Genomic DNA, 21,851 nt, shown 5'->3' with positions numbered 1-21,851 from the left:
CCCTTGTTCTGTTCTAATGACTGCCTCTTGATCTATGTACAGGTTCTTCATGAGTACAATTAAGTGTTCTGAAATTCCCATTCTTCACAATGTTGTTCGTAATTTGTTATGATCCACACCGTCTAATGCCTTTGCATAGTCAGTAAAACACAGGTAAACATCCTTCTGGTATTCTCTGTTTCAGCCAGGATCCATCTGACATCAGCAATGATATCCCTGGTTCCATGTCCTCTTCTGAAACCAGCCTGAATTTCTGGCAGTTCCCTGTCGATACACTGCTGCAGCCGCTTTTGAATGATCTTCAGCACAATTTTACTTGCGTGTGATATTAATGATATTGTTCGATAATTTCCACATTCAGTTGGATCACTGTTCTTGGGAATAGACATAAACATGGATCTTTTCCAGTTGGTTGGCCAGGTAGCTGTCTTCCAAATTTCTTGGCATAGACGAATGAGCACTTCCAGTACTGCATCCGTTTGTCGAAACATCTCCATTGATATTTCGTCAGTTCCTGGAGCCTTGTTTTTCGCCAGTGCCTTCAGAGCAGCTTGGACTTCTTCCTTAGTACCATCGGTTTCTGATCGTATGCTGCCTCCTGAAGCGGTTGAACGCTGACCAGTTCTTTTTGGTACAGTGACTCCGCGTATTCCTTCCATCTTCCCTTAACACTTCCTGCATCGTTTAATACTTTCCCTGTGGAATCCTTCACTATTACAACTTGAGGCTTGACTTTTTTCATTTCTTTCAGCTTGAGAAAGGCTGAGCGTGTTCTTCCATTTTGGTTTTCTACCTCCAGGTCTTTGCACATGTCGTTATAGTACTTTGTCTTCTCGAGCCACCCTTTGAAATCTTCTCTTTAGCTCCTTTGTCATTTCTTCCTTTCACTTTAGCTACTCGATGTTCAAGAGCAAGTTTCGGAATCTCTTTTGACGTCCATTTATGTCTTTTCTTTCTCTCCTTTCTTTTTAATGACCTCTTGCTTTCTTCATGTATGATGTCCTTGATGCCATTCCACAACTCATCTGGTCTTTGGTCATTACTGTTCAATGCAACAAATCTTTTCTTGAAATGGTCTCTGAATTCAGGTGGGATGTGCTCAAGGTCATATTTTGGCTCTCATGGACTTGTTCTAATTTTCTTCAATTTCAATATGAACTTGCATAGGAGCAATTGACGGCCTGTTCCTCAGTCAGTCCCTGGCCTTGCTCTGACCGATGATATTGAGCTTTTCCTTTGTCTTTTTCCACAGATATAGTCAATTTGATTCCTGTATATTCTGTCTGGTGAGGTCTGTGTGTATAGTCACCATTTATGTTGGTGAAAAAAGGTATTTGCAATGAAGTCGTTGGTCTTGGAAAATTCTATCATGCAATCTCCAGCATCGTTTCTATCACTAAAGCTGTATTTTCCTACTACCAATCCTTCTTGTTTGTCTCACATTCCAATCACCAGGAATTATCAATGCATCCTGATTGCATGTTGGTAAAAATCTTCAATTTCTTCTTCTTTGGCTTTAGTGGTTGGTATGTAAATTTGAATAGTAGTTGTATTAACTGGTTAATACTATAGGCAAAATATATTACTGTATGCAAAAATATATTCTAAGTGTTCTGCATATTTTAACTCTTTTTTTTTGGTGAGGTAGAATATTATTATCACTATTTTACAGATGATGAAACTGAGGCACATAAAGATTAAGTAATTTGCCATAGGTCATATAGCCAGTAAGTAGCAGAACTGGGATTTGAACAAAAAAAAAAAAAAAAAAAAAATTTTTTTTTGTTTTTATCTTGAACTCTAGAGCTCATGCTCTTATTGACTAAAGTATGTGCCTCTTCCACAAGTCCAATGCTAAGTTAAGTCTAGAATAACTTCTTCCACCTTAGTAGATCCCTCCCTGCCTCCCGCCCAAAGCTGGAGACTTCACAGGTAGGTCTGCCATGGCCAGGGCTTCCATGTGGCAGTTGTTGCAATGACCTACCTCCCTTCTTTTAGTCACACATTAGAAGATTTATTAAGCTGTTTAATTGCTCCTCAGATAAAAGACATATATAATATACCTCTTTTTATCCTTTCACTCCTTTCTTCTTATTGGCTTGACATTATGAAATGGGACCCGCCTACTTTCTCATCCAAGTCAAAGGTAAAATGGCGAAATCCCACAAAATCGCTGTCAGTTCCCAAGAAGCTGTATAGCACTTAAGGTAGTCTCTTTCCAGTGGGCAACAAGGATTCAGCTTTCTTTGCTGAGCTCTCACGGTGTCATAGAAACCAACCCCAACAAGCAAAAACAATAACCTCCAACTGACAAAGCCAATGGATAGACATTATCTACTTGAACTCTTATAGTGTTTGGTTTTTTTTCAGTCAACATTCAGTAAAACTGATTTTTTTTGTGACAGTTCTATATATTGACATGATGACAAAATGTCAGATAATGTTTTAACACCGGTGTAGACTGGTGTAACCGCTGCCGCCATCACCTCCCAAAGCTCCATATGCAACCCCTTCTTCCTGCGGCCCAGGCCTGGCACCCATCGCTCTCTTCTCCTTCACTGTAGTTTTATCTTTGAGAATGTCCTAGAAAGCGGCTCGTACAGTATGTAACCGTTTGAGACTGACTTCCTTCACTCAGCCTAATGCCTTTGGGATTTATACAACTTGTTGCAAATACCAATAGTTTATTCCTTTCTGTTACTGAGTAGTATTCCATTGAATGGATGTACCATAGTTTGTTTTTCCATTCACCAGCTGAAGGATGTTTGGGTTTCCAGTTTTTGCCAAGTGTGAATAGAGCCATTATAAACGTTCACGCACAGGTTTTTCAGTAAGTAAAGTGTTCATTTCTCTAGTGTAAACACTTGAGAACAGAATTGCTGGATCATGAGGTTAACGTATGTTTAACGTTATAAGAAACTGCTAAACTGTTTGCCGGAATGGCTGTACTTTTTATGTTCCCATTTGTGGGAAAGTTCCAGCTGCTCTGTATTTTTACCACATTTGGTAGGGTTGGTATTTCTCATTTTAACCATTCTAACAGGTGTGTAGTGATATCTCATTGAGTTTTAATTTGCTTTTCTCTGATGGCTACTGACGTTGCATATCTTTTTATGTGTCTGTTTGTCATCTGTATATCCTCTTTGGTGAAGTGTCTTTCAAATCTTTTGCCTTTTTTCCCCCCCTGTTTATTTTTTAATCCAGTTTGTTTTCTCGCTTTTGAGTTTTAATAATTCTTTATATATTCTAGGTGCAGCTCCTTTGTGGAATATATGAGTTGTAAATATTCTCTCCCAGTTCTGTGGCTTGTCTTTTCATTCTGCCAATAGTATCTTTTACAGATAAAAGTTTTAAATTTTGAAGTCCAGTTTATCAGTTTTTTTCTTTTAAGGATCACTCTTTTGGTGTTCTAAGAAATCTTCACCTAACCCAAGGTCACAAAAACTGTCTCCTAAGTTTTCTTTAAAAGTTTTATAGTTAGAGCTATGACTCATTTTGAGTTAATTTTTACATAAGGTATATGGTTTAGGTTGAGGTGTGTTTTTTTATTTTTGTTCTTTTGCTTGTGGTTGTCCAGTTGCTTCAATACCATTTGTTGAAAAGACTGCTTTCTCGATTCAATTGCCTTTACACCTTTATCAAAGACCATGTTTCTTAGGATCTATTTCTGGACTCTATTCTGTTCCATTGATCAGTTTGTTAGTCCCTTTGCCAATACCAGACTGCCTTGGTTACTGTAGCTTTATAATAAGTCTTAAGGAGACCTGGTGGTACAGTGGTTAAGCACTCAACAGCTAACTGAAGGCTGGCAATTGGAACCTACCAGTTGCTCTATGGGAGAAAGATGTGGCAATCTGCTTCTGCTTCCGTAAAGATTACAGCCTTGGAAACCCTATGAGTCCTACTCTGTCCTACTGGGTCACTATTAGTCAGAATCAACTTGATCGCAACGGATTTTTCTTGTTTTTTATAGTAAGTCTTAAAATCAGGTAGTGTGATTTTTCCAAATTTATTATTCTTTTTTAAAATTGTTTTGTTGGGCATCCTGGTTCCTTTGCCTTCCCATATAAATGTTAGAATTAGCTTGTGTATATGTATATAAAAAAAAAAAAAATTTTTTTTTTTTGTATGTATAAAAAGTCCTGCTGGAATTCTGGTAGCTGCTGTGTTAAATCTATAGTCAGTTTAGGGAGGATTGAGATCTTAACTATGTGGACCCTTCTAATCCACTAACAAATATGTCTCTCCATTTATTTAGGACTTCCTTGATTTCTTTCATCAGTGTTTTGTAATTTTTAGTATATAGATCCTGGGGTGGCGTAGTGGTTAAGTGCTCAACTGTTAACCGATAAGACAATGGTTTAAACCCATCAGCTTGCTCTTCAGGAGAAAGATGTGGCAGTCTGCTTCCATAAAGATTTACAGCCTTGGAAACCCTATGGGACAGTTGTACTCTGCCCTGTATGATGACTGTGAGTCGGAATCAACTTGATGGCAATGGGTTGTTTTTTTTTTTTTAATAAATAGTATTGTTCTTAAATTTCAGTTTTCAATTATTTGTTGGTAAAATGATTGATTTTTGTGTATTGACCTTGTAAAATGAGTTGGGAAGTCTTCTCTATTGTATACAAGTAGCATTATTTTTAAAAAATATTTGCTGAAAGTCATCAGTGAAACTGTTTTTTAAAAAGGTTTTCACCACCAAAATCAATTTTTATAGTAGTTATAGAGCCATTCAGGTTGTCTGTTTCATCTTTAGTGAGTCTTGGTAGTTTGAGGTTTTCAAGGAATTGATTCATTTCATCTAAGTTGTTTAATTTAGGTGCATAGAATTGTTCATAGTATTCCTTTATCCTTTTTTAAAATGTTTATGAGGTCTGAAGTGATGTCTCTTTTTCATTTCATTTTTGATATCCGCAATTGTGTCTCCTGCCCCCATTTTTGTTTTTTTTTCACAGTCTTGCTTGAATTTTATCAATTTGATTATCTTTTTAAAGAATGAAGTTTGGTATCATTGATGTTTATTAAATGTTGTTCTTCAATTTCTTTGATTTCTGCTCTTATCTCCATTATTTTGTTCGTTTTTTTTTTTAACTTTCTTATGGTAGAAGGTTGGATTATTGATTTGAGACCTTTCTCTCTCTAATTTTTCCTAATAAAAGCATTTAATGCTATAGATTTCTTTCTAAGCGTCCCTTTAGCTGTGTCCCACATTTTAATATCTTGTATTTCCATTTTGTGTGTATGTGTTTTTTTTATATTTCCATTTTTGTTCAGTTCAAAATAGTTTTTTTTTTTTTTAATTTCCCTTGAGACTTATTGTTTGACCCACAGATTCTTGAGAAGAGCGTTAATTAATTTCCAAGGGTGTGGAGATTTTGCTGTAAACTTTCTCTTATTTATTTCCTCTCTAATTCCATTGTGGCCAGAGAACAAACTTCATATAATTTCGATTCTTTTACGTTTGTTCAAGTTTATTTTATGACCCAGAATACGTTCTATCTTGGTGAGTGTTCTGCGTGTACTTGAAGAGAGTACGTGTTCTGCTCAGGTAGGGTGGAACATTCTGTCAATGTTGATTAGATCCAGTTGGTTGATGTTGTTCACTTCTTCCATATCCTGACTTTGCTGATTTTTTTTTTTTTAATTAATTGTCCCATCGGTTGCTGAGAGAGGGGTGTTAAAATCCTCAGCTGTAATTATGTAATCATTTCTCCCTTAGATTCTGTCAACTTTTGCTTCACCTACTTTGAAGCTCTATTATTGGGCACATACACATTTGTGGTTGTTACGTCATCCTAACAGAATGACTCTTTTTCTTTACGAAATGGCCCTTTTTATCTCTTGTAATAACGTTTTATTTGACATCTCCTTTATTTGATATTAATATAGCCACTCCAGCCTTCTTATGCTTACTGTTTGCATCATATATCTTTTTCACTCATTTGCTTTCAGTCTATCTGCATCTTTGTATTTAAAGTGTGTTTCTTGTAGACAACATATAGTTGGGTTTTTTTTTTTTTTTGAAATTTATTCTGACAATCTCTGCCTTATAATTTGTACGTCTAATGTAACATTTAATATAATTATTGCTATCTTAGGTTTGAGTTTACCATTTTAATTTTTGCTTTCTACTTGTTGTCTCTTTTTTGTACCTCTGTTCCTTCTTTCTTTCCTTGTTTTGGATTATTTGAATATATTTAGAATTTTATTTTAATTTCCAGGTTGGCTTTTTAGCCATAATTCTTTGCATTATTCTTTAGTAGTTCTATAGGGGTTACAATATACATCTTTAACTTTTCAAGGGCTCTTACAGTTAATAATGTATATTTCATGTAAAATATTGAAGCCATGCAACCTTATAGATCAGTATCTGCCCATCTGTTCTTATAGTAGTTATAAGTTATACATACATACATTAAAAACCCATAAGACAGTGTTATCGTTTTTGTCTTAAACTGTTACAAGGTTTATAAGAACACTGCGAGGAAAAGATGGAAGAAAAATAGTCATTGAATTTATTCAGATATTTACCATTTCTAACGCTCTTCATTCTTTTCTTAGGATCTGAGTTCTCATTTTATACAATTTCTCTTCAGCCTGAAGAACATCCTTTAGCATATTTTGTCATGCAGATATGGTGGCAATAGATCCTTTCATTTATCTAAAAATGCCATTATTTTCCCTTCATTCTTGAAGTGTGTTTTTGCAGGATATAAAGTTCTGGGTTGAGTTTTTTTTTTTTTTTAATTGACTAAAGATGTTTCACTCTTTTCTGGCCTCCATGGTTTATGATAAGAAGTCAGCTCTACATCAAGTTGTTGTTCCCTCATATATGATGTATAGATTTTCTCTTGCTGCTTTCAATATTTGCTCTTTGTCTTTGGTTTTCAACAGTTTGGCTGTGATTTACCTTGATGAGGGCTTCTGTTGGACTTTTCGATATCATCTAACAAGTCCCCAAAACAAAAATGAAACCCAGATGAGTCGATTCCCTCAACCCCGTGTATGTCAGAATAGAACTGCGCTCCATAGTGTTTTCAGTGCTGGTTTTTGGAAGTAGGTAATCAGGCCTTTCTTCCAAGGCACCTTGGGGTAGAATTTAACTGCCAACCTTTTGGTCAGCAACTGAGCAGTTAACCATTTGCACTACCCAGGGACTTCAACAGGTTCCCAAGGCTCTGTTAATATTTTCCAATCTCTCTCTCTCTCTTTTTTTTTTTCCCTGTCTTTTCTTTATTCTGGGTTCCGTCTTAGTTACCTAGTGCTGCTGTAACAGAAATACCACAAGTGGATGACTTTAACAAACAGAAATTTATTCTCTCACAGTCTTGGAGACTAGAAGTCCAAATTCAGGGTCCAGCTCCAGGGGAAGACTTTATTTTTCTGTTGGCTATGGTGGAAGATTCTTGTCATCAATCTTCCCATGCTTCTCAGCGCAGGGACCCCAGGTCCAAAGGATGTGCTCCGTCCCTGGCTCTTCTTGCTTGGTGATGATGAGGCCCCTTTCCGCTCTGCTCACTTCTCTCTTTTATATCTCAAGAGAGATTGACCCAAGATACAACCTAATCCTGTAGATTTCCTTCCTACCTCATGCATGAACATAACTGCCTCTAATCCTGCCTCATTAACATTACAGAGGTTAGAATTTATAACACGTAAGATAATCACATCAGATCACAAAGTGGAGGACAAGCACGCAGTCCTGGGAATCATGGCCTACCCACTTTGACACACATTTTGGGGAGACACGATTCAGTCCATGACAGAGACTTTCTATCGATCGATCTCCAGTTTATTAGTCTTCCCTCTGCCGTGTCCATTCAACTGTTAGGTCTATCTAGTGAATTTTTTCTTTTAGAAAATATATTTTCCAGCTCTAAAATTCCCGTTTGGTTCTTTTGAATTGTTTCTATTTCTTTGCTGAGATTTCCCACTTCTTTACTGAGATTTTCATTCGTTGAAAATAAGTTTACTTATTGAGGATAATCATAATATCTTCTAAATTTTTTGGTCTCTTAGTTCCAATGTTTTGTTCATCCTGGAGTTGGGTTCAGTTTGTTTTCTCTTGAGAATGTGTTCTGTTCCCTGATCCTTAGTACGTCGGATAATTTTGGATTGTATCCTGGACATTGTGAATGTTAAGTTGTGGACATTCTGTATCCTTTTTTTTTTTTTTCTCTGATGAGTGTTGTTGCTTTCGCTTTAGCAGGTAGTTTTCTTGACTGGGCTTAAACTGCAAACTCTGTTTCTTGGGCAGCAGCTCCAGTCTCAGTTCTGACCTTTTCTATTTAGCTGGAGGACTAGAATCTTCTGTGCATGCACGACTCAGGGGTCAGTCAGAGAAGTTGAGTAGACAGAGTTTGGGGATCCCCTCTGGTGTTTTCTCCTCTCTCTTCAGCATTCAGTTATTGAGTTCATTTTTTAGTTTCTGAGAACAAAAAGACTATGGGATTTCCCACATGTGCCCTAACCTCCACCATGTGCACCATGCAGACGGCACTTAGCCCCAGGCAAAAGCTGTGAAAAGGGGAATTTCCTTGTATATTCCCCCATCTCTCCTCCTCCAAGTAAGTGTGGATGCCCACCAGCATCTGCGTATGTCTCTGTTCACTGGCTGGTACCTTCAGGTGGTTGCTTTTTGTATTGTTTCCAGGTTTAATAATAGTTTTCTGCAGGGGCTTGCTGTATGGTAGGTTCTTTGTTATACCCAGAAGCAGAAGTGACTCCTATGCTTTTTACATTTAGTTAGGAGAGGCAGACAATAAACAAAATGGTTATTGCTTATAGCGCATGCTGTGAAAGAACTAAATAAGGCTGATGTGATAGAAAGTGGCAGCTTTGAATAAGGTTGTTAGGAAGGTTCTTTAAAGAACTCTCATTTGGACTAGAAGGACCCAGGCTGGAGGTCATGGCCCCCAGACCTTCTGTTAGCCCAAGACTGGAACCGTTCCTAAAGCCAACTCTCCAGACAGGGATTGGACTGGACTACGAGATAGAAAATGATACTGGTGAGGAGTGTGCTTCTTAGCTCAAGTAGACACATGAGACTGTGTGGGCAGCTCCTGTCTGGAGGGGAGATGAGAAGGCAGAGGCAGAAAGAAGCTGGCTGAATGGACATGGGGAGTGCAGGGTGGAGAGAAGGAGCGTGCTGTCTCATTGGGGGAGAGCAGCTAGGCGTACATAGCAAGATGTATATAAATTTTTGTATGAGAGACTGACTTGATTTGTAAGATGGGAAAGAGAGGAGACCAGGATGGCTGGAGCGTGCAGAGTGAAGGGTAGAATGATTTAAAATGAGGTTGTAGAGGGAAGGAAGGGTCATATTGTGTAGAGTCTTGTGGACTTTGACGGGGATTTGGGAATTAATGATTCTATACAAGAAAATATGATTACCATGACTGTAAGGGTATGTCTACCAAACAGATTTGACCACTCATATTGCTTTGTTAGAGCACCCCATCAGTAAAAGTCTTGACTGATGGGTAGTGTGGCCCTGGGATTATACGAGCCACGTGTCAACACTGTTGGGACAAGAGCTAGAAGACCATGTAGGATGGATTTCTGCAATGTGTGGCAAGTTGAAGTAGATATGTTCTAACATCCCTTCCACTTCTGAGGTTTTCTGAGACCATGGCAGAGAAAATGAGTTGGACCACATCTAGAAAAACATAAAGGCAATTAAAAACACAGTTTAAGAATGAAAAGTACAAAGAGAGTGGAAAGACCATAGTAGAATGAAGTTCCTTCATGGTAAAAGATTTTGCAGGATTTCTGCACTTAAGCACTTGTCTTCAGTTTTTAAATTTTATTATGTTAAAGCTAGTAAATGCCAACTGATCTACTTCTCCGGGGAACGTTTCAAACTCACCTGGCTCTTTCCTTGTCCTTAGATGACAGCGCCTCTGCTGCAAGTAGCATGGAGGTGACAGACCGCATTGCTTCACTGGAACAGCGAGTCCAGATGCAGGAAGATGACATCCAGCTGCTCAAATCAGCTCTGGCTGACGTGGTTCGGCGGCTGAACATCACCGAGGAACAGCAGGCCGTCCTTAACAGGAAAGGACCGACCAAAGGTGAGCATCTTAGAGCCACAGGAGGCAGAGCAGAACTGGTTTCACTGAAGTTTCTTTCTCTGGGAGATACATTGACAGAATCACAACTTAGAATAATGACGGAACGAGCTTGGCTCTGTCCACATCATCACACCAAGCATGGCAATATTTTTGGCTTGCTGATGAACCGTGTTGGTGAATTGTATAGCGCAGCGGTGTCAGTTTGTAGGTGATGGGTATTTATTTGTTGGGTCAAGGAAGGAACCATCCAAAGTGAACTGTTGAGGACAATTATTGGTTGAGATTCTCCAGAACAGAGACAGCTTGCGATAAGAAACTGTGGGCTCCTTTTGGAGGAAGTTCCACCCAGAAACTTTCTGGATAGCCTTCATCTCTTTCTCTGTTCTTAGCTTTTACTGCCCATTCAGGTCAGCACAGCAAGCCAATTCACTGATCACATACCCTACACGAGGCTCTGAGCCAAGTGTGAGGACACGGAGTGGCTGGCCCTTCTCCTGAGGAGCTCAGAATCCCCAGGATTATCACCAGCTTTTCCCCCTCCAAGCTGGCAGTCCACCCCTGGGCAAAGCCTTCTGTTTCGCTGTCTCCACTGTCCACGAAGACATAGCCCAGTCCAGAGATCTATACTTGGGTTTTTTTCTTTTTTTAATTTAGATCACCATTGTCCTTGTTGCTCCTAAAAAGGAGGCAGGTGGTACAGCGGTTAAGAGCTACGGCTGCTAACCAAAAGGTCAGCAGTTTGAATCCATCAGCTGCTCCTTGGAAACCGTATGCGGCAGTTCTCCTCTGTCCTGTAGGGTCTCTATGAGTGGGAATTGACTCGACAGCAGTGGGTTTGAGTTTGTGGCTTACCTGTGTATTTAAGGCTTTTTTGGAGTCCCTGGCTGGTGCAAACCGTTAACACGCCAGGCTGCTAACTGAAAGGTTAGAGGTTTGAATCCACCCAGAGGCGCCTTGGAAGAAAGGCCTGGAGACCTACACTTGAAAGATCACAGCCATTGGAAACCCGATGGAGCGCAGTTCTGTTCTGACGTGCGTGGGGTTGCCGTGAGTCAGAGTCGACGCAACAACTGGCTGGAATACCTTTTTAGCGACCCACCTCTTCAATTTTTGGAAATAAAATGCCCCATAAAACTTGATATCCTGCTAGTTAGCATCTTCGTATCTACTTCCGCCTGTGATACATTGTTCAGCCTCTGGTGGCACCATGTTTCCTTGTGGCCACGTCTAGAAAACACAACCGATTTTGACTGTAAAATTTCTTTGGTTCAAACATTTTGAGATCAGGCAAACTTAAAGGGCATGTAAATAACCCTTTAAAAATACCTTTTTAGTTTGTTTGTGTTGAACAAATAATTTCACAGTTAACGTATTTTCCATGGAATCAGGAGAGGGTACTGTCTGTAATTGGATGTGTTAATTTTTTTCTCAAGTGCTTGGCTACAGTTTTCCAAATCCACTGAAAGAACTCTATTTCTTTGTCCTTCAGGCTAAGTATCACCAGCTCCAGGTGGGATATACAGGCTGGGTGGATGTCTACTTTTTGGACAGTCCTTTAAGTAACCTTTTTCTCCTTCTAATTTACCAAGCGACTAGGTTATTTTAAATGGAAACCAGGTTGTTTTAGGTATTCTTGACCTACTCAGCTTTACAAAAATATATCTGATGACTACTGTATCCTAAAGGGTAAATTTAAAGTAGTTGTTTTATGTAAAACTTTAGCCTTCTACAACGTCTTTATTTTTAGAGATTTAAAAGAAAAGGGATTTGCCCAGGAGTTTTCTTTTCTTGATAAGGAGCGAATTTTGATTTTCATAGAAACTTCTTGGGAGAGAAATAAATTTTCATAGTTATCAGATGTTTCTTCATAGCATTCTTTTCATAGGTAAAATTAAATCAAAGCGTGGTAGCCATCCTGGCACACAAGAAACGGAGCGTGACCATGATCACAGGAAAGCCAATGAGGGGTGGTAGCCCCCGAATGGAGTGAGCATGTTCTTCTTCTCCTCTGGGTGGACTCAAACCTCCAGGCTTCTGGTTAGTGGCCGAGGGCACTAACAATTTGTACCACCTGGAAGCTTCATAGGCTATAAAAAAAAACCCACCAAAGCCATTACCACTGGGTCGATTCCTACTCATGGTGACCCCGTGTGTAAAAGAGAACTGTGCCATAGGATTTTCTTGGCTGTCATCTTTACAGAAGCAGTTCACCAGACCTTTCTTCCACAGTGCTGCTGCGTGAGTTTGAACCTCCAACTTTTATGTTAGTAGTTGAGCACAAACCATTTGTGCCACCCAGGGACCTTCTAGTCTGTTATTGTTGTTGGGTGCCATCAAGTCAATTCTGACTCACAGCGACCCTATAGGACGGAGCAGAACTCGAGGCTGTATTCTTTACGGGAGCAGATCACCAGGTCTTTTCTCCCTTGGAGCCACTGGTGGTTTTGAACCACCGAACTTTTGATTAACAGCTGAGAGCTTAACCATTGTGCCACTGGGACTCCTCTGTAGTTTATATAACCCATCCCATTGCTGTCAAATCAATTCCAACTCACAGCGACCCTAGAGGACAGAGTAGAACTGCCCCATAGGGTTTCCAAGGCTGTAATCTTTATAGAAGCAGACTACCACATCTTTCTCCTGCGGAGCATCTACTGGGTTCGAACTACCGACCTTTCATTTATCAGCCAAGCACTTAGCTACTGTGCCACCAGGGCTCCTTATAGTCTGTACAAAGGGAGCTATATCTCAGAATTCACTTTTTCTTGGTAACATTTTCCTGTCCCTGGGATTGGCATTCTTGTGCTAATGATCCAGTTCTCCTTATGACCTAATGATATTGCCCTGGGTCTTAGGATTTGTTCAGTCTCCACATAATCTCCCCAGATTCTGCTGTTCTCCTTTCCCTTTGCCTTTGCTGTTTTTTTTGGTACAAGTGGGCTGCTGTCAAACATCGTAACTGTGGAGAACCTCAGCCTGCAAAGTTAGCCTTTTTAGTTTGGGTTTCCTTCAGATAGGAAGATGGGGAATATTTTATTTTTCTGAGCTTGGATTACCATACAACAGATAAAAGAGAATCAAATGGAGTTTATGGAAGTGTATAGAGATCCATATTTATGCCTATTCCCAAGAAAGGTGATCCAACCGAATGTGGAAATTATAGAGCAGTATCATTAATATCACACGCAAGCAAAATTTTGCTGAAGATCGTTCAAAAGCGGCTGCAGCAGTATATCGACAGGGAACTGCCAGAAATTCAGGCCGGATTCAGAAGAGGACGTGGAACCAGGGATATCATTGCTGATGTCGGATGGATCCCGGCTGAAAGCAGAGAATACCAGAAGGATGTTTACCTGTGTTTTATTGACTATGCAAAGACATTTAGGTGTGTGGATCATAACAAACTATGGATAACATTGCAAAGAATGGGAATTCCAGGACACTTAATTGTGCTTCTGAGGAACCTTTACATAGATCAAGAGGCAGTTGTTTGGACAGAACAAGGGGATACTGATTGGTTTAAAGTCAGGAAAGGTGTGTGTCAGGGTTGTATTCTTTTACCATACCTATTTAATCTGTATGCTGAACAAATAATACGAGAAGCCGGACTACATGAAGAAGAACGGGGCATCAGGATTGGAGAAAGACTCATTAACCTGCGTTATGCAGATGACACAACCTTGCTTGCTGGAAGTGAAGAGGACTTGAAGCACTTACTAATGAAATCAAAGACCACGGCCTTTGGTATGGATTGCACCTCAACATAAAGAAAACAAAAATCCTCACAACTGGACCAATGAGCAACATCACGATAAATGGAGAAAAGATTGACGTTGCCAAGGATTTCATTTACTTGGATCCACAATCAACAGTCATGGGAGCAGCAGTCAAGAAATCAAAAGACGCGTTGCACTGGGCAAATCTGCTGCAAAGGACCTCTTCAAAGTGTTGAAGAGCAAAGATGTCACCCTGAAGACTAAGGTGCGCCTGACCCAAGCCATGGTATTTTCAAGTGCATCATATGCATGTGAAAGCTGGACAATGAATAAGGAAAACCGAAGAAGAGTTGACGCCTTCGAATTGTGGTGTTGGTGAAGAGTATTGAGTATACCGTGGACTGCCAAAAGAATGACCAATCTGTCTTGGAACAAGTGTGGCCAGAATGCTCCTTAGAGGCAAGGATGGCGAGACTGTGTCTTACATACTTTGGACATGTTGTCAGGAGGGATGAGTCCCTGGAGAAGGACATCATGCTTGGCAGAGTACAGGGTCAGTGGAAAAGAGGAAGACCCTCAACAAGGTGGATTGACAGTGGCTGCACCAGTGAGCTCAAGCATAACAACAATTGTAAGGATGGCGCAGGACCGGGTAGTGTTTCGTTCTGTTGTGCATAGGGTCGCTATGAATTGGAACTGACTCAATGGCACCTAACAACAACAATATCCTTAAAACTCTTGCTAACATTAAATTCTTCTGAGTTGTGTGTTGGGATGGGACAGTGCTCGCTGCTAGTGATGTGCAGTGAACAGACACCCTCGTACGTTGGTATCGTGAGTATACCCATTACCTGTTGCTGTCGAATGGGTTCCGACTCGTAATGACCCTGTTGTGAGTATAGATACAGAACAAACTTCATAGTAAAGGGGGTCCTTGCAGCCTTGTGCAATGCTGGATAGGAAACAGGAAGGAAACGACAAGCAACCTGTTGGGGCCGGGCTAGAAGGTTAGGGTACCACCATAGGATTAAATGTAGTCTTTTAAAAAAACGTTTATAAACTATTGGTGACAACAGGGAAAATGCTCATGTGTTAAGTGTCAGAAGCAAGATATGAAACAATGTCCTGTGTAATTTCCACTAAATATGCAAAATGTATGCAAAGGTGATTAGTAAGAAGTTTACCAAAAGTTATCCGTGGGTTTTTTTCTGAGGGTCAGGATTATAAAGGGTTCTCCTTTTTTTATACTTTTAGTTGATTTCTTAATGTTCTGTAGTGTGTGTTTCTTAATAATCAGAAGAAACTTATTTTTGAAAACTGACTCCTTTCTTTCTTCTCACGGAATCTGCACTCTGATGTACTGAGATCAGTAGCCGTGCTTACGAGAAAGTCCAGGCGGCTGGCGTTTGCTCACGTGGGTGCTCAAGCCGACGGGGAGTGGTGGTTTGCTCACGTGGGTGCTCAAGCCGACGGGGAGTGGTGGTTTGCTCACGTGGGTGCTCAAGCAGACGGGGAGTGGTGGTTTGCTCACGTGGGTGCTCAAGCAGACGGGGAGTGGTGGTTTGGCGTTAAATTACCAGGAGAGCCAGTGTGTTCACGCACGGCTCATTTCCGTTCCGGTGCTAGGTGAGCCTTACAGGGATTTACACGTAAAATGTTGATTAAAATATCGTCATCGTTCCATGTACCTGGCTTATGTGTTCCTTAGGCGTTAACCAGTGAATGGGTCTCGTTTTTAATTTTAAACTTTGCTTGTTTGTTCAGAAAGTAATTTGGCAGCTTGACTTTAAAAAAAAATTAATGTTAGCTTTTGCAAACTTTTTATTGGTTATATTAATAGCTCCAGTAATTACTGAATATAACCAAAAAGCTTCTGCTGAGGAGGCTGATCATGAAATCAGTCCTGCCACCCCAGGATGTCCGAACCCTCCAAGCTCAGAAATTGGCCTCCTCAGCCACTGTCAGAGCAGCCTGCAGACCCTCTGAACAGTAACACTTAACACTGATATTCAAAGTAATGTTTGCAGCTACTGTATATTGATTAGAAACCTTGGTGGCGTTATGGTTAAGCTACGACTGCTAACCAGAAGGTTGTCAGTTCGAATCCATCACCTGCTCCTTGGAAACCCTATGGGGCAGTTCTACTCTGTCCTATAGGGTCACCATGAGTTGGAATCAACTCGATGGCGACGGGTTTAGTATACTGATTGGCTCTGTGCTGGACTTTGCAATAGATACTTTGGATTGTTAACTTGTAGAATCTCTCCACAATGCTATGAGGTTGGTTTTATTACGCACATTTTACAAAGGAGAAAACAGCCTCTAGGAGGCTGAATAATTTGCCCCAGGATACACAGCTAGTTAGGGACAAGACTGGGACTGGACCTCAAGGCCTGGCTCACTCTGAGCCTGTGTCATTCTGCCATCTATGTTGCTTCTCTGTGTCTGCCTCTTAATGGTATTGTTTAGATTAGCGTTACTCAGATCAACCAAATGCTTAAGAAATTAATAACTTGAAATGAGACAAGTCAAATCAATGACTTGAGATAGAGTTTCTTTTATCGAAGCTTGATTTGCAAAGTGTCCCAGATACAGTGGAGCATATTCAGATCGTCACTGTGTGAAACACTATGTTGTGGCCCCTTCACAAATTTTATTAGCTAGGTGCAACAAGGGGAAACCCTGGTGGCGTAGTGGTTAAGTGCTATGGCTGCTAACCAAAGGGTCGGCAGTTCGAATCCACCAGGCACTCCTTGGAAACTCTATGGGGCAGTTCTACCCTGTCCTATAGGGTCACTATGAGTCGGAATCGACTCGATGGCTCTGGGTTAGGTACAACAAACAAATGAAAAAATTTAAGCTCTTTACTGTGAATGAAACTGATTAATAATTAACTTAGTTCTTTATCTTGCTTAACCAAAATTCAGATGCAGCTTTTAAAAATCTCTCTCTCTTATCTACTGTACTTTCTCCTTAGAGATTCATGAATTATAGAAAATAACTTCCTCTTTCTTTCAGACAGAATGTGCTGTAGTTTCTCGGTCTTTTTCTCATCAGTTGCTCTCCGCCATTTAGACAGGTGTTCTGTAGTGATTTGTAGAAGAGGGTTAGTAGATGTATTTTGGTTTTTTTCAGAAGCTAAGGAAGATTGCTTTTAAAGTTATGGAAAAGTTCAAACATATACAGAAGTAGAGAGAAGAGTATCTTTGACCTGCTTCGTCGGTTATCACCGTGTGGTCAATTTCATTTTATTTATTATCCCCCCAACTTCCTCTCACCCCACACTGGATTATTTTAAAGCAAATTTAAGGCGTAGTATCATTTTATCTATAAATACATCAGAATGTGTTTCTAAGATATAAAGACTCTCTTTTTGAAAATCCACAAGACTATTATCATGCTTAAAAATTCATATTATCCCTTAATATAATCTAATATCAAATCAACATTCGATTTCCCCAGTTGTGTAATAAGTGACTTCTTGAGAGTAACAGCTTTATGGAGACAAAATTTACATACTGTAAAATTCACCCTTCTAAAGCATACAGGTCATCGGCTTTTAGAATATTCACAGAGTTGTACAGATATCACCACTATCAAATTTTAGAGCCTTTTTGATCACTCCCAAAAGATAGCCTTGCCTGTTGGCGGTCACTCCCCATTCCTCTCGCCCCCCCCCAATCTGCTTTCTGTCTCTGTGGATTTCCCATGGTGGCCTTTCCATATTAATGGGGTCATACAATCTGGGGTCTTTTGTCGCTGTCCTCTTCTGCTTAGCATAATGCTTTCAAGCTTCATACATGCTGTAGCATGTATCAGTACTCCGTTCCTTTTTACTGTCGAATAGTATTCTATTCTAAGGATAGACAACATCTTCTTTATTCATTAGTCGATAGACATTTGGGTTGTCAATAAATGGCTTTTGCAGTCAGTCCATTTATGACTTTTTTCGCCCCTCACGTATTTCTATTATGTCAAATTTTAATGTTGCAAGATTCTTATACTACTAAACCCTGAGAATTCAAATAAATAAGCGTGCTACAAAGGTCACCCTCAACTACCTGTCAAAAGCAGCATATTAAAGCTTGATTCATCTACATTTTTATAATTGCAGAATCTTTTAAAAATAACATAAGAGAATTTAAAATCTGCTGTAGGTCTTCAGATGTCTGGCCTAGGAAGTCATTAAATAAAGCTTCAAAGTAATGATCTGATTTCATTCCTCCGTAATACAGCCTGCAACAAGACTTTGGCGGCAAAGACACATGCTTTTAAGGGAAAATACATGTTTCAAAGTTGACAAAAGTGTATAGAGATTTTTTCTAAATATTTTTGTTCCTAAATGAAATCTTTGCAATCCTTTGTTTCTCTGTCGAGCATCCAGTCCTTGGCTTCACACTTAGGTATACCGACCTCGGCAAAAGGTAGGCACCCACCAGTGGGATGTCAGAAAGTAACGGGCAGGTATTGTCTAGTGGCACTGTCTGTCACCCCCTGCTTGGACGCTTTCATTGAGATGCAGCCCCTCTGAAGGAAAAACAGCACGATACGCACACATCAGGATGGCTCTACCCGCCATTTGCTCCACCCAGACTAGCAACAAGCCTGCACCTCATGAACTTGATGCCGAAGTTGACTGTGGAGAGACGCAGACGCAGCACGAGTGGTCACTGCCGTTCTGCAGTGTTCCCATTGAACCAAGTGAACCCACTAGGAAAGGATCAGAATTTGGCAGTTCCTCTCGGTGGCTTTCTCAAGGTCCTTTTCAGGGCGAACAGTACTGGCTAGTTTTACATTTAGTTTTTAAAGAAGTGCCACCTTCCCTGTCTTTTGATCTCTCTTAAGGATTAGCAAATGGACAGACCAGACAAATGACAATGTTGATACGTCCCAAGTTTGTTTTTTTTTTTAATTAAAAGTTTTCCCTCCCTTGTCTTTTTCTTCCACTTATTTTTAAAGAAAATGGTTGGTTTGTGCGGTAGCATTTACCGACTCGGCTGATTGCATACCTGTGGTATTGTTTAATACACAGTCGTGAGCCACATAACGTCCATTCGGTCGACATCCACATATATGCCTGTGGTCCCATAAGATTATAAAAAAAAAAATCCTTTGCTGTCGAGTCGATTCTGTCTCATAGTGACCCTGTGACCCTGTAGGACAGGGTAGAACGGCCCCATAGAGTTTCCAAGGCTGTAAATCTTTACAGAAGCAGACTGCCACATCTTTATCCTGTGGACTGGCTGGTGGGTTCAAACTGCCAACCTTTCAGTTAGCAGCCGAACTTTTTAAACATTATGCGACCAGGGCTCCTACAGTAGACTTCAGAAATCTTGGTCAGAGAATAGGATGTAGGGGACATAACTGGCCGTAATAAATGCAACAGCTTCCCTCACGCACCACGTGTATCTCCCATCTCTTGTGTACGAAGCGATTGTGCTGCCAGGTGTGTAATGGTACAGTACATATATAACCTATAAGACTTATATCCTGATAGTCATTTAATAAACACCTTTGTTACTGACTTATGTATGTACTGAAAATGTTTAAGAAATTCCTACAATTCTTTTTGTCCTAAACCTATATCCCGTTAAGGATCACCAGTTAAATCACGTGAGATAATTCTTCTGTGTGTGGTTAATTCTTCCCTTGGTAAGTTAGACTTGTTTCATTTTCTATCAATTTTTAGGAATTTTTTAAAATTTAATTTTGTCATATAATTATGTATAACATTTACATGACTCCAAAGCCAACTCAATAAACCAAAGTGGATTGGGAAAAAGTTAGCTTCCACCCCTGTCCTCTGTACCCTGTTGCCACCCTTTTTTTTACAGGTAACCATTTTCCTGAAAATATATGTGTAACTGGGTTTTATACACATGTGAGCATATATAAATATCCCTCCCCCTTTCCTAGATAAAAAGTAGCATACTCTGTACACCGTTCTGTGCCTTGTTCTCACTTAACAATATGTCCTGGAGAGCGTTCCATTGCGGTATATGGCTCTTCCTCATTACTTTTCAGAGCTGCTTAGGACTCCTATTACAAGGCTGTACCATCATTTTCGTTTTACAAATTCGTGTTGCAATCATTGGCCATGTGTATATATCGTTTCGTATTTATGCCAATATATCTCTGAGATCGATTCCTAGAAGTGGGATTGCTGGATCCAAGCTAAACGCATCTGTCATCGTGCCGGCTGTTGGCAATAGTCATGATAGGACGCTTCCCTGCACTTATGTCATTATCTGCTTTGTCTTACGTGCCCGCGTACCGGGAAGCTGAAGCACGTTGCCTTCTCTAATCCCAAACATGGTCTCTTTTAAATTTTGAAATAAATAATTGGGTACTCTAAGTTCATAATGGTCAGATGCTATGCTAAAATTAAACATTGGGTTTTTACACATAATGACAATAACTGTGCTTTGAATAATTAAACTTGTTTCTAAACCTAACGGGAAGTTTTACATATAAAATATTGTGCATTGAGTTATTAATATGGTAGATGTTCAAAGTGTTTCCTCATCCTTAGATTATAATTCTGCATCCATATCATAATATTGTGGTATGCATTAGTAGATTTGACTTGTTATACTTGCATTTCTATGTTTGCATCAACGGTAGTTTCAGAAATACACTGTCAGGGATAGTATCTCTTGAAGTGTGGGTATAACGAACCTATTGTTTAGAGAGATGGAAGAAAAAATTCATTTCAGGCTTTACTACGGGTGTTTTCAGACCTGAGACCTGAATCCCCAGAACCGGAGATTTTCTGTTACCAAACTGGGGGGTTAATTTGCAGGGACCTGAACTCAGGGTAGTTTATGGAGATCTCATAAGAAAAGGTATGAAGAGTAGTAGGAAATTGCTGACTGGAAATACCGTACATATTACTGGAAACTGTAGGTTGTGGATTGAGTTATGTCCCCCAGAACGTGTGCTGGAATCCCAACCCCTATATGTGTACATGTAATCGTATTTGGAAATATGGTTTTCTGTGTTGTGTTAGTGAGGTCGTATCAGTATAGGGTGTGTTTTAAACCTACTCACTTTTGAGATATAAAAAGAGCAGATTAGGTACAGAGAAGCCAGTTAGATAGATAGATGAGGGGGAGGGGGTTAAACAGTGCCACTTGGAGGTTTCCAAGGAATGCAGAGAACACTAGATTAGCTGAGACGAGGAGTTTCCCCCAGAACAATCAGAGAGCCTTGCTCTAGAGCTGGTGCCCTGAATTTGGACTTCTAGCCTCCTGAGCTGTGAGAAAATAAATTTCTGTTCATTAAAGCCACCCACTTGTGGTCTTTCTGTTACAGCAGCATTAGGACACTCAGACACTGTGCGTATCCAGCCAAGGAGCCTGTTGACATCAGCTCCATTGCCCTTCTCCCTTCTTTCTTCACTTTTGGTGAATCCGTGGGTCTGTCTCAGTGGATTTATGCAGAGTGGGTAACTTGCATAGAAACTCAACACTGAGTTAAATACAAACATGGTTTTTCAGGACATTCATCTCACGTGAAATAGGATCATAGATTTCAGAGCAGGGAGATAGCTTTAAAAAGATTTATAGACACTGAATGTACACGTAGAAATTGTTGAATTGGTTTATGTTTTGTTTTATGTATTTTCACCTACGATAAAGAAATTAAAAAAAAAAAAAAAGATTTGTAGACTAAACCCTTTACGGATAAGGAAAATGAGGCCCAGAGGGACTGCCCTGTAGTCCGACTGCCAGTCAGTGACACAGCTGTGACTGCGCCCTGGCTCTGACTCCCTGGTCTGAGTCCCTCCCCTACAGTCTACTGCCTCCGACCATTTGCCTCGGCCTGAGTGCGAGAAGCACCGGTTTTCTGGATGAGAACCTGTTCTGTGGTCTTATCCTAACTCCCTGTGCCCAGGATCCAGCCCAGGGCACTCATGTTATCTGATTTGGCCCCAGCTACCTCTTGATAATAACTCATGTGCTACATTTAATTCTTTCACATCGCATTCAGGATACTAAAATCACACCCTGATGTCCAAAAAGGAAATAACAGGGCATTTCATCTTCTGGATGTAGCC

The 21,851-nt window shown here is 40.1% G+C and overlaps 1 protein-coding gene across 3 annotated transcripts in view; it reads left to right on the top strand.

Moving 5' to 3' along the window:
• The window catches only part of EML1 (EMAP like 1), a 155,265-nt gene that overhangs the window by 54,599 nt on the left and 78,815 nt on the right, over nt 1-21,851 (top strand). For 2 of the 3 annotated variants that reach the window (XM_064292984.1, XM_064292986.1), the window contains exon 1: nt 9,704-10,076. In XM_064292984.1, coding sequence (XP_064149054.1) covers nt 9,830-10,076 — 247 coding nt within the window. In that variant the 5' untranslated portion in view covers nt 9,704-9,829. Of the gene's footprint in view, nt 1-9,703; nt 10,077-21,851 lie in introns of those variants that run through there. The other variant, XM_064292985.1, reaches the window with a different exon arrangement.

Source organism: Loxodonta africana, chromosome 10 (genome assembly GCF_030014295.1).
Source record: "Loxodonta africana isolate mLoxAfr1 chromosome 10, mLoxAfr1.hap2, whole genome shotgun sequence".
Classification (NCBI taxonomy): Eukaryota; Metazoa; Chordata; class Mammalia; order Proboscidea; family Elephantidae; genus Loxodonta; species Loxodonta africana.
This window is presented reverse-complemented; position numbering and strand designations above follow the sequence as displayed.